The sequence below is a fragment of the Salvelinus fontinalis genome, chromosome 6 (genome assembly GCF_029448725.1).
Source record: "Salvelinus fontinalis isolate EN_2023a chromosome 6, ASM2944872v1, whole genome shotgun sequence".
Taxonomy (NCBI): Eukaryota; Metazoa; Chordata; class Actinopteri; order Salmoniformes; family Salmonidae; genus Salvelinus; species Salvelinus fontinalis.
The window spans coordinates 17,579,108-17,591,901 of record NC_074670.1 but is presented as its reverse complement, the minus strand read 5'-3'; the positions used below and the strand labels follow the sequence as shown (position 1 = coordinate 17,591,901).

General features: G+C 42.9%; 1 protein-coding gene across 1 annotated transcript in view; it reads left to right on the top strand.

Annotated features, from left to right (window-relative positions):
- LOC129856819 (uncharacterized) overlaps window positions 1–12,794 on the top strand; it is a 42,702-nt gene that overhangs the window by 5,403 nt on the left and 24,505 nt on the right. Inside the window, exons 5-11 of the mRNA XM_055924527.1 lie at window positions 650–843; window positions 1,296–1,446; window positions 2,861–2,976; window positions 3,164–3,230; window positions 7,069–7,200; window positions 7,411–7,485; window positions 8,057–8,887. Coding sequence (XP_055780502.1) covers window positions 650–843; window positions 1,296–1,446; window positions 2,861–2,976; window positions 3,164–3,230; window positions 7,069–7,200; window positions 7,411–7,485; window positions 8,057–8,887 — 1,566 coding nt within the window. The remainder of the gene's footprint in view (window positions 1–649; window positions 844–1,295; window positions 1,447–2,860; window positions 2,977–3,163; window positions 3,231–7,068; window positions 7,201–7,410; window positions 7,486–8,056; window positions 8,888–12,794) is intronic.

Here is a 12,794-nt window from a genome sequence, read left to right as displayed (position 1 = left end):
ACTACTCTAAATAAACCCCCTAAACCTTACAATCACCCTGGACACTACAAAACCCACATGAATACCCATGTCACACCCTGACCAAACTAAAAATAATAAAGAAAACAAAGAATACTAAGGCCAGGGCGTGACAGACAGAGACGAGGGATAGAGGGAGATAGAGACCAAGAGAGAGAGAGAAAGAGAGACAGACGAGAGAGCGAGAGAACACTGTATATATACATAATATGACATTTGTAATGTCTTTATTCTTTTGGAACTTCTGAGTGTAATGCTTACTGTTCATTTTTATTATTAATTTCACTTTTGTTTATTATCTACTTCACTTGCTTTGGCAATGTTAACATATGTTTCCCATGCCAATAAAGCCCCTTGAATTGAGAGCGAGAGAGACAGAGAGACGGGGAAAGAGGAAGTGAAAGACAGAATGAAGAGAGGAGAGCAAGAAGGAGAAGCACTAAGGGGAAATGAAAACAAAGAGAGAATGATAAAGAATGAAGTATAATGATGCAAATTGTATTAATAACGACAAAGATGCGATGGCGTTACTACTTGTTGCTCGTACAGCTACCGACTTCATGATACAACACCATCCCTCTGTGATGATGACAATGAGGGTCATGTTATTGATCATACGTCTCTACCACAGTGAGTTGCACTGAGGACCTGTCCGGCTCGCTGCGTGGTGTGATATCCAGTCCGTCTCGGCCCGGCCCGTATGCTGAGCATGCCCACTGCTCCTACATCCTGTCAGTAGAGGACAACCTGGAGCTGCTCCTACACTTCACTGGGGAGTTTGATGTGGAGCAGGGGCCAGACGGACAGTGTGTGGACACACTCATGGTGAGTAGCTGTAGCCTATAAATAGGGCCTAGAGTTTTTCTTAGGTCATGTGGTCAAGGAAAACTCTGCTGATTCTCACTATTACTATGTGTAAGTTCTGTGAAATTCCTACATTATGCTGTGCACCCTCCCATGAAGGTGACCAATCCCTTTCACAAGATTTGCACCTGACATACGCTGTGAAAGTAACCAGGAAGTGACTACCCCCTCAGCCTTGTAGTTTTTAAAACATAGCGCAATGGTCTAGAGTAAAAACTTGATAAAAGGCATCTGGTAGCGGAAGTGGCCGTCACCTTCACAGCGAATAGGAGGACATTAAACCAATCAACTACATTTCAAGGTCACTGAATATGCTTCAACAACAATGTCCCCCTCTCACCTTGTAGTCTCACAGTATTCCTGATACAGTACATATCCTGTTTTCCCGGGACAACATATTGTGTTGTTTTCAGGTTGAGACTTCCGCTGGGACTCAGGGGCCATTCTGTGGCCGTGTGCCCCCCTCCCCTCCCCTCCGCACTGGGTCACACCACGCCCGCATTCTCTTCAACTCTGACGGACAGGGCTCCAACAATGGCTTCACTATCCACTACAGAACCACAAGTAAGGCTTTCTATAGGGTCATGTACGCTTTTAGGAAACGACTCATTATACATTAAATAATATGCACACGATAACTGAAAAACAACTTTTATACATAAATAAAGCACATTTCTGGATTAAATCATGTAACATACATACCATTTAGCAGATGCTTTTATTCTAAGTGACATTTCACGTGTGGATGGCGTTACAAGCACCAAGCTCTACCAACTGAGCTACAAAGGACCACCCTGTACAGTGCCTTCGGAAAGTATTCAACCCCCTTGACTTAAAAAAAATATTATTTAGTTACAAAGTGAAATTAAAATGGATTTAATTGTCATTTGAAGAAAAATGTGGGTACATCTCTAAGAGCTTTGTACACCTGGATAAAAAAATATTTGCCAATCTTTCTTTTTTAAATTCTCAAAGCTCTGTCAAGTTGGTTGTTGATCATTGCTAGACAGCCATTTTCAAGTGTTGCCATAGATTTGACAGCCAATTTAATTGTATGTGTAGGGTACAGAGATGGGATAGTCGTTCAAAAACCATGTTAACCACTATTACTGCAGACAAAGTGAGTCCAGGTGTAACGGATGTGAAATGGCTAGCCAATTAGCGGTGGTGCGCGCTAATAGTGTTTCAATCGGTTACGTCACTCGCTTTGAGACCTTGAAGTAGTGGTTCCCCTTGCTCTGCAAGGGCTGCGGCCTTTGTGGAGCGATGGGTAACGATGCTTCATGGGTGACTGCTGTTGATGTGTGCAGAGGGTCCCTGGTTCACGCCCGGGTCAAGGCGAGGGGACGAACTAAAGTTATACTGTTACATTGGTGCCGTGACCCGGATCACTGGCTGCTGCGGAAAAGGAGGATGTCGAAAGGGGGGTGAGTGTAACGGATGTGAAATGGCTAGCTAGTTAGCGATGGTGCGCGCTAATAGCGTTTCAATCAGTTACGTCACTCGCTTTGAGACCTTGAAGTAGTGGTTCCCCTTGCTCTGCAAGGCCTTTGTGGAGCGATGGGTAACGATGCTTCATGGGTGACTGTTGTTGATGTGTGCAGAGGGTCCCTGGTTCACGCGAGGGGACGAACTAAAGTTATATAGTTACACGGGCAACTTATTATGTGTATTTGTAAGCACATGTTTAACTCCTGAACTTATTTGGGCTTGTCATAACAAAGAGGTTGAATACTTATTGACTCAAGACATTTCAGCTTTTAATTTTTAATTTTTGTATTTTCTAAAAACAACATTCCACTTTGACATTATGGAATATTGTGTGTAGATTAGTGACATGAAATCTAAATGTAATCAATTTTAAATTCATGCTGTAACACAACAAAATGTGGAAAAAGTCAAGGGGGTTGAATCCTTTCTGAAGGCACTGTATAATGGATCAAAATAAAGTGATGACTTAGGACTTGTTTCATTGCAGCAAAGACCTGCAGAGGGATTGTGACCTCCAACTCCACCCTGGTCCCACAGCAACCTAAATATCACCAAGGTGACACAGTCACGGTGACCTGTGACCTTGGCAGTGTTCTGAACACAGTGAGTAGGCTACAGTACTGTAAGTTCACAAGAGGCAATAAAAGGGTTCAGTTAGCTTTCATATTCAACCAAGAGCTTAGTTTAGTGCTGTAGAAGAACTGAAGACATTTTGACAATTTGAATGTTCTCAAAGACATGACATAATAGATTGTACACTACTAGATACGTGTGTTCTCTCTTCGCAAAGGGTGACAAAGAGTATGAGTCGACATGCCAGAGGACAGGCGAGTGGAGTCCTGTGTACCGCTGTGAACGTGAGTGAGACGAGACCATCTCTACAATTGTATTTCATAGGATTAAAATAGCCAGCGATTAACACTCTTGATAGATGTAACGCAAAATGTTCTGGTGTAGAAAAATAGCAAAAGTTAAGTATGGATATACGTATGAGGGCCATTCTTGAATTAAGGGGACATTTGAGCTTGCCGCATTTCAAGCTTTCCTTTTGTGAAGGGCAGCCAGGAACTAGTTATGTGGAACTTTGTCTCCACTCTGCATTTAAGCAGTCCTTCACAGCTGATTCTGACTGGGCCAAAGAAATTACAAAAGCGATAGGTATGTTTCAGTGGAGGCTGCTGAGTGGAGGACGGCTCATAATAATGTCTGGAATGGAGCAAATGGAATGACATCAAACACATGGAAACCATGGAAACCATATGTTTGATGTATTTGATACAATTCCATTTATTCCTCTCCAGCCATTACCACGAGCCTGTCCTCCCCAATTAAGGTGCCACCAACCTGCTGTGGTATGTTTATAGCCGTGGATATGCGCCCATTCTCCGGGGTTGAGAAGAATAGGGGGTTTCATCACCTTGTGAAAGTGCTCAAGCCTCATAACAAACTTCGCCCTCTCATACCCATTCCAGCAAACAGGTACTACCCGCTCTATATAAGCAAGCTAAAGCTGAAGTTGGCAATGAATTGGCCAATGCACCCTGTGTTGCACCTACTACAGATGGATGGACCACCAGGGCTACTTATGACATGTTCAAAACAACGGGAACTGGGAAATCTCCGACTTCCAACTTCAGTGTGTTCAAGACAACTGGGAACTCAAAAAAAAAACAAGCTCCGACTGAGAAAAATCTAACCTGAAGTTCAGTGACGTCATGATTTGATCTAGTTTTTTCTTCAGTTATCTTGAAAGCACCAAGAGAGCTACTTAATGGTGAGAGCCAATCACATTATCCCGGAGTGAGAAATGAGAAGTGCTACAGACGCCCCCTTTTTGAGAGTCACACAAGTGTGCATAAGAAAGCATTATAGCATAGGCCTACAGTGGTGGATAAAGTACTCAATTGTCATACTTGAGCAAAAGTAAAGATAACTTAATAGAAAATGACTCCAGTATAAGTGAAAGTCATCAAGTATATACTACTTGAGTAAAAGTCTAAAAGTATTTGGTTTTAAATATACCTCTGTATCAAAAGTAAATGGTATTGTTAAAATAAACTTAAGTATCAAAAGTAAAAATCTGATTTCAAATTCCTTATATTAAGCAAACCAGACGGCACGATTTTCTTGTTTTTAAATTTACCGATAGCCAGAGGCACACTCCAACACTCAGACATAATTTACAAGGAAAGCATTTTTGCTTAGTTAGTCCGCCAGATCAGATGCAGTAGGGATTACCAGGGATTTTCATATTGATTTCACATGCATATTGCACCTTATGTTAGTGTAGTTGTTGATGAGCAATTGTGTTTTCATTTAAGAAAATACAAAGTGTTTATATTCCTGATGGTGCTCTCATCAGGCATTATATGACTCATGGTCATATATGGAATCAGGTATACTAACACCTTGTATTTTCTTAAATAAACAATAATTTACTACAGTAACTTTTGTAATTGAATTATTCCGCTTTAGCGGAAAACGAACCGTGACCTCAAAGCCGCAATACCTACAGAACCTACTCATTCTAAATAAGATTATCTAAAATTGTCAATAACTGAGATAATACGTAATTATGATAACTAGGTCTATTTAACCTAAAGCGATAATTAGTCATGTTAGCTAGCTAGCTTTTTACTCACCGTCTTTGGTCAGCCACAATGTTTTGCCCATTTGTCTGTCAAAAGTGATTCCACTGAGCGCCTTCTGTCTGGTAAACTTGTTACACAGCTGCAACAATCCTCATTCACGAGCTTGCCGGATCACTTTGATCTTTTGGATTTGGGTAGAGAATTAACCCACCCACTGAGTCATATCATATCTCAATAACCCAGCATCAATAACCCAGCATTAACAATCAAACCTAGCTCCTTTTAAAGAAAACAACCAAACTAAGTGACCCAATGCCTGCAACCCAGCAGTTGGGTCATCCAAACAACCCTGCATTTTTAGTATAGTGATTTTCAAGGTGGTAAAACATACATTACACTAGTAAAAACAGTTTTTTACTAGCCTTCTTTGTTTTATTTATCTATATAATATATGAAAATACTTTTGTTCACTGTTTAGCATTAAAAAAATAATATATAGATATCTCTGAATCCCCAAAACATGTCACTACACCTCTACATCCCCAGTGAGACAAGCCAATTTGTTAGCCCACAGTAGTTTCTAAAATGCAGACACATATTTTGTAGTATAAGGACTTTTTTTAAATAACAAAGTCAAGGGACAGCATTTACCACTGCAATTCAAGAATGAATAAATACCATCCATGTTGATCATCCTTATGAACATTCTTGCTGATCTTGCTTTGAGTAATAATACCCTGGGCCTCGTTTCCCAGTTGTGATGTAATGTAAGCATTACGATGATCGTACCAGTTGCATCATTATTTACGAGCCAACTTTGTAAGAGTGTTTCCCAAACAAGCATGTAGAGAGAACGTTCGCTAAGGGACAGGTCGAAATGTACTTGGGGGAGGGGTGGGCACAGGGGAGGGTACAGGGGAGGGTAGTGCGATTTTTCCCTTGGTTTACATTCGCTCCTATACTTGTAGTTTCCATATGAACAATGGCTTGATATTACCCTAATAAAGTTTAGAAACGTTTGTGGTTTGGTATGGTGTGGCTATCATTAAGCTTTAGCTACTGCAGGCCTATGATATGAAGGCAGTGCACCAGGGCGTTTCAACTGGCTCCGACAGTTGAACTTGAGGTGAGGAGGACTGTTTCAGGTCTACCAGAGTTACTCCTATAATCTAACAATATAATGCTAGTCTTTTCAAAATATTTGGATCGAAAATGATCGAATTACCCTCCTTCTGTACGTCTATATGTGTATAGCAGACAGTAACCATCTGACATAAATAAATGCATGTCATGTTGTACCTATATATACATACAGTACCTAGCCTGGAACATATTGATTCTATGTGTAGTGGAGATATTCTGTGAATAAATTGACTCGGAAGGTCAAAAAACATCAAACGATGCACTTTGGCTGCTCTACAAGTGGTCTGGATCACTTGATGTGCAATGTTTATTTTTTTATTTTTTTTTATTTAATTTTTTTAATTTTATCCCCTTTTCTCCCCAATTTTCGTGGTATCCAATCGCTAGTAATTACTATCTTGTCTCATCGCTACAACTCCCGTACGGGCTCGGGAGAGACGAAGGTCGAAAGCCATGCGTCCTCCGAGGCACAACCCAACCAAGCCGCACTGCTTCTTTAACACAGCGCGCCTCCAACCCGGAAGCAAGCCACACCAATGTGTCGGAGGAAACACCGTGCACCTGGCCCCCTTGGCTAGCGCGCACTGCGCCCAGCCCGCCACAGGAGTCGCTGGAGCGCGATGAGACAAGGAAATCCCTACCGGCCAAACCCTCCCTATCCCGGACGACGCTAGCCCAATTGTGCGTCGCCCCACGGACCTCCCGGTCGCGGCCGGCTGCGACAGAGCCTGGGGGCGTGCAATGGTTTTTAAGAAGAACGTTACTAAGGAAGGTTCTGAGAAATAGATCAGCTACAGATACATCTTACGATGGTTCTAACAATGATCTTAACGCTATGAAGGCTCCGGGAAACGTTGTCCAGGACTGTTGCATTTTCATAAAGTTATTTGATCTTTTAAAGCAATTTGTTTTGGAATTTGTGTCAAACGTTGGTTTGCTCTGTATGTCTGGTTCACTCTAGCTGTGGATTGTGGAGAACCAGACACTTCTAGTGATGAGGCCCTTCAACTGGTGGACAAGGATCCAAGCACTCTGTTTCATGACAAGGTCCAGTTCAAGTGTGAATCCAAATACTACACACTGGAGGGAGACGGTTAGTCCATACAGTCTTTTTTACCTACAACTGCAGCTGCCAGCTTTTTCTTTCACTTTTTATGTAAACCTCCTCCTTTCTTCCATCCCTCCTTCCCTGATCATTTCTATACAGTATCTTCAGTATACCTGCCCTATGCTTTCTGAGCCCGCTACACATGCCATCACTATCTACCCTACCTGTGCTCTTACCTCCCTTCTATTCCTACAGAGAAGTACATCTGTGATGCCAGTGGTACGTGGACATCGGTCAAGGGCCAAGAAAAGTTACCAAAGTGCATTGAAGGTATGCCTCACTATCATTTATCAGGTGTACGCAGTGTTGTGGAGTAATGAACAATATGTAGTTCAACTAGTATTTTAACTACATTTTGCAGTAGCTTGGTGGTAGTTTAACTAAATTCAAATCTTGATAGTGTTTACAATGTTTTTTTTTTTTTACCATGTAGCTGTGTAGCTAACTACTGGAAATACACACAACTTTTTTAGTAAGATTCTTTTTTAGACCTGCTTCTCACTTGAAACTTGTGTTTAATAGGCTTAATTACACATTCTGTTAACATGACTCCAGAGTAAGCTTTTCTTGCAATTTGTAGTTTATGGCATTTAACATTTAGTTATGATCATTTTCCACTAAGTTGTTTTTATGTAGTGAACTACTTTTCAAAGTAACTTTAGTTAAGTAAACTAAGGGTAACTTTCGTGTAGCTTACCTTCTTCCAGTGAGAAGTAATTCGTAGCTTGGTAAACTATATTTTCACAGTAGCTTCCCTAACACTGGGTCGATGACAGTACAGTATAACTGGTGTTACACTATCAATGATCCAGTGTATTGTTCTGGATTGTCTATCTTCTAGTGTGTGGGAAGACAGAAACAGATATTTCCAGCTTTGGAAGAATTTTGGGGGGCAGCCAGGCGAAGATGGGAGAGATACCCTGGCAGCTTCTCACTAAACAGCCCAAAAGAGGAGGAGCATCCCTGATCAATGACCGGTGGGCCATCACAGCAGCTCATGTAGTGGATGGCAACGAAGAAAGCAAGCTTACATTTTTCGGGGGGCTGATAGATGGGACAAAAGCAAAAGATACTGATCCTAACGTGGTTATCATGGTAACGGATAAGATTATCATTCACCCTGACTACATGAAGGGCATAGCTGGTGATGAACGCATAAACTACGACAACGACATAGCTCTCATCAGAATGTCTTCCAGGGTGAAGTTAGGGCCCAATGTTCTCCCCATATGCCTGCCTGAGGCTGATGGAGGATTCAAAGAGCATCAACAAGGCACTGTTTCAGGGTGGGGTGGGACAGAGAATAAAAATGAAACCAAAATTTTGGATAAAAGCAAATTCTTGCTTCACACATCTGTGGGAAGATACCCCAAAATTATTTGTGAGGATACACCTGTGTTGTCTATTACCAAGCCAATGGTTTTCACTGAGAACATGTTCTGTGCAGGGGGTGATGGGACAGATAGCTGCAAGGGGGATAGTGGGGGTCCATTATTTCTCCCTATGCTGGGATTAGGGAACAAGGACAACAGAGGGCCATATCGTCTGAGAGGCATTGTGTCCTGGGGTTCCCTTTGTGAACTGGGAAAGGATTCTAAAAAGGGTTACTACACCAAAGTGGAGAATTACTTAGACTGGATCAAGAAGACCATAGAGAGAGAAGAGCAGGGGTAAAAACAGTAAAGAAGACTAAGAAGAGTAAAACATACTAGTCAACTCCTAACCTCCATAATCATAATTGCATGCTAATTATTTCCAATACTTTCACGTTTTATAAAACCAGTCTGGTTCTATAAATGACTTGTGTTCTTTTAGTTCAGTGTTAAATGTAACTTCAGTATACAGACAATACCATCCTATCATGTCTGAATAAAGTCTCTACTCTGTGGCAAAATCACAAAACATACTGCTGTGCCTTTTATTCATGGTTGTGAATAATGCTTCACAATGTAACCCTGATTGACAAACCCAAATAAAAATATGATTTGATAACTTGTCTGAATGTTTGTCTTCAATCAAACTCTCAATTAAAAGTTGATACCCTATTTTCTCTCCTCCCCCATTTCTACTGTGCCTCTACGTCTTCATTGCTCGCTCTCTGTGGTTTTAGGCTCGGTTTCTGTATTTTATTTGTATTTGCAGTGGCGACCCGTCATTCAGGGCTGTTTTGAGCCCTTCCTGTCTAGCTTTGTTTGTAGCCTGTTTTCAAATCAAATCAAATTGTATTATCACATGCGCAGAATACAACAGGTATAGTAGACCTTACAGTGAAATGCTTACTTACGAGCCCCTAACCAACAGTGCAGTTTCAAAAAATACAGATAAGAATAAGAGATAAAAGTACCAAGTAATTAAAGAGCAGCAGTAAAAAAGAACAATACATACAGGGAGGTGCCGGTACAGAGTCAATGTGTGGGGGTTAGTTGAGGTAGTATGTACATGTAGGTAGAGTTAATTAAAGTGACTATGCATAGATGACAACAGAGAGTGGCAGTGGTGTGGAGAGGGGAGGGGGGCAATGCAAATGGTCTGGGTTCATGTTCAGGAGTCTTATGGCTTGGGGGTAGAAGCTGTTAAGAAGCCTCTTGGACCTAGACTTGTTGCTCCGGTACCACTTGCTGTGTGGTAGCAGAGAGAACAGTCTATGACTAGGGTGGCTGGAGTTTTTGACTATTGTTAGGGCCTTCCTCTGACACCGCCTGGTATAGAGGTCCCGGATGGCAGGAAGCTTGGCCCCAATGATGTACTGGGCCGTACGCACTCTGTAGTGCCTTGCGGTTGGAGGCAGAGAAGTTGCCATACCAAGCGGTGATGCAACCAGTCAGGATGCTCTCGATGGTGCAGCTGTAGAACCTTTTGAGGATCTGAGGACCCATTCCAAATCTTTTCAGTCCCCTGAGGGGGAATAGGTTTTGTCGTGCCCACTTCACGACTGTCATGGTATGCTTGGACCATGTTAGTTTGTTGGTAACGTGGACACCAAGGAACTTGAAGCCCTCAACCCGCTCCACCGCCCCGTCAATGAGAATGGGGGTGTTCTCGGTCCTCTTTTTCCTGTAGTCCACAATCATCTCCATTATCTTGATCACATTGAGGAAGAGGTTGTTGTCCTGGCACCCCACGGCCAGTTCTCTGACCTCCTCCCTATAGGCTGTCTCGTTGTTGTCGGTGATCAGGCCTATCACTGTTGTGTCATCTGCAAATTTAATGATGGTGTTGGAGTCGTGCCTGGCCATGCAGTCATGAGTGAACAGGGAGTACAGGAGGGGGCTGAGCATGCAACCCTGAGGGGCCCCCTGTGTTGAGGATCAGCGTGGCGGATGTGTTGTTACCTACCCTTACCACCTGGGGGCGCTCCCGTCAGGATGTCCAGGATCCAGTTGCAGAGGGAGGTGTTTAGTCCCAGGGTCCTTAGCTTATTGATGAGCTTTGAGGGCACTTTGGTGTTGAACACTGAGCTGTAGTCAATGAATAGCATTCTCACATAGGTGTTCCTTTGTCCAGGTGGTGAAGGGCAGTGTGGAGTGCAATAGAGACTGCATCATCTGTGGATCTGTTGGGGCGGTATGCAAATTGGAGTGTGTCTCGGGTTTCTGGGATGATGGTGTTGATGTGAGCCATGACCAGCATTTCAAAGCACTTCATGGCTACAGACGTGAGTGCTACAGGTCGGTAGTCATTTAGGCAGGCTACCTTAGTGTTCTTGGGCACAGGCACTATGGTGGTCTGCTTAAAACATGTTGGCATTACAGACTCAGACAGGGAGAGGTTGAAAATGTCAGTGAAGACACTTTCTAGTTGGTCAGCGCATGCTCACAGTTCACGTCCTGGTATTCCGTCTGGCCCTGTGACCTTGTGAATGTTGAACTGTCTAAAGGTCTTACTCACATCGACCACACAGTCTTCCGGTACAGCTGGTGCTCTCATGCATGTTTCAGTTTTATTTGCCTCAAAGCGAGCATAGAAGTAGTTTAGCTCGTCTGGTAGGCTCGTGTCACAGGGCAGCTCTCGGCTGTGCTTCCCTTTGTAGTTTGTAATGGTTTGCAGGCCCTGCCACATCCGACAAGCATCAGAGCCGGTGTAGTACGACTCGATCTTAGTCCTGTATTGATGCTTGCCTGTTTGATGGTTTGTCGGATGGCATAGCGGGATTTCTTATAAGCTTCCGGGTTAGAGTCCCGCTCCTTGAAAGTGGCAGCTCTAGCCTTTAGCTCAATGCGGATGCTGCCTGTAATCCATGGCTTCTGGTTGGGGTATGTACGTACGGTCATTGTGGGGACGACATCATCGATGCACTTATTGATGAAGCCAATGACAGATGTGGTGTACTCCTCAATGTCATTGAAGGAATCCTGGAACATATTCCAGTCTGTGCTAGCAAAACAGTCCTGTAGCTTAGCATCTGCTTCATCTGACCACTTTTTTATTGATCTAGTCAATGGTGCTTCTTGCTTAAATTTTTGCTTGTAAGCAGGAATCAGGAGGATGGAATTATGGTCAGATTTGCCAAATGGAGGGTGAGGGAGAGCTTTGTATGCATCTCTGTGTGTGAAGTATAGGTGATCTTGAGTTCTTTTCCCTCTGGTTGCACATTTAACATGCTGATAGAAACTTGGTAAAACCGATTTAAGTTTCTCTGCATTAAAGTCCCCGGCTACTAGGCGCGCCACCTCTGGGTGAGCGTTTTCTTGTTTGCTTATGGCAGAATACAGCTCATTCAATGCTATCTTAGTGCCAGCCTCTGACTGTGGTGGTATGTAAACAGCTACAAAGAATACAGATGAAAACTCTCTCGGTAGGTAGTGTGGTCTGCAGCTTATCATGAGAAACTCTACCTCAGGCGAGCAATAGCTCGAGACTCCCTTAGATATCGTGCACCAGCTGTTGTTTACAAAAATACATAGACCACCGCCCTTTGTCTTACCAGACGCCGCTGTTCTATCCTGCCGGTACATCGTATAACCAACCAGCTTCATGTTGATATTGTCCTCGTTTAGCCACGACTCCGTGAAGCATAAGATGTTACAGTTTTTAATGTCTCGTTGGTAGTTTAATCTTCCCAGTAACTCGTCCATTTTTTGTCCAAAGATTGCATGTTTGCTAGCAGAATTGAGGGAAGTGAGGGTTTATTCGATAGCCTCCGACTTCTCAGAAAGCAGCCCGCTCTCCGGCCTCTCTTTCTCCGCCTCCTCTTCACGCAGATCACTGGGGTTGGGGAAGGTTCCCGAGGGAGCCGTATATCCTCCGCCTCGGGCTCGTCAGAGTCGTAAAAGAAGAAAAATAATTCTGCTAGTCCGTGGTGAGTAATCGCAGTCCTGATGTCTAGAAGTTCTTTTCGATCATAAGAGACGGTAACGGCAACATTATGTACAAAAAGAGTAAAACAACATGTTACAAACAACGCAGATAAACGAACAAAAAAACAATCGGTTGGGGTCACGTAAAACGTCTGCCTTCTGCTCTGGCGCCATCTATTTTATTATTTTGGCATTAAGACGTGAAACATATCAGATCCTAAACACTGTAAAAAAATACGAATAATTGCGTTAATAAAGCCGCATACAAACATTGTCTGTTTT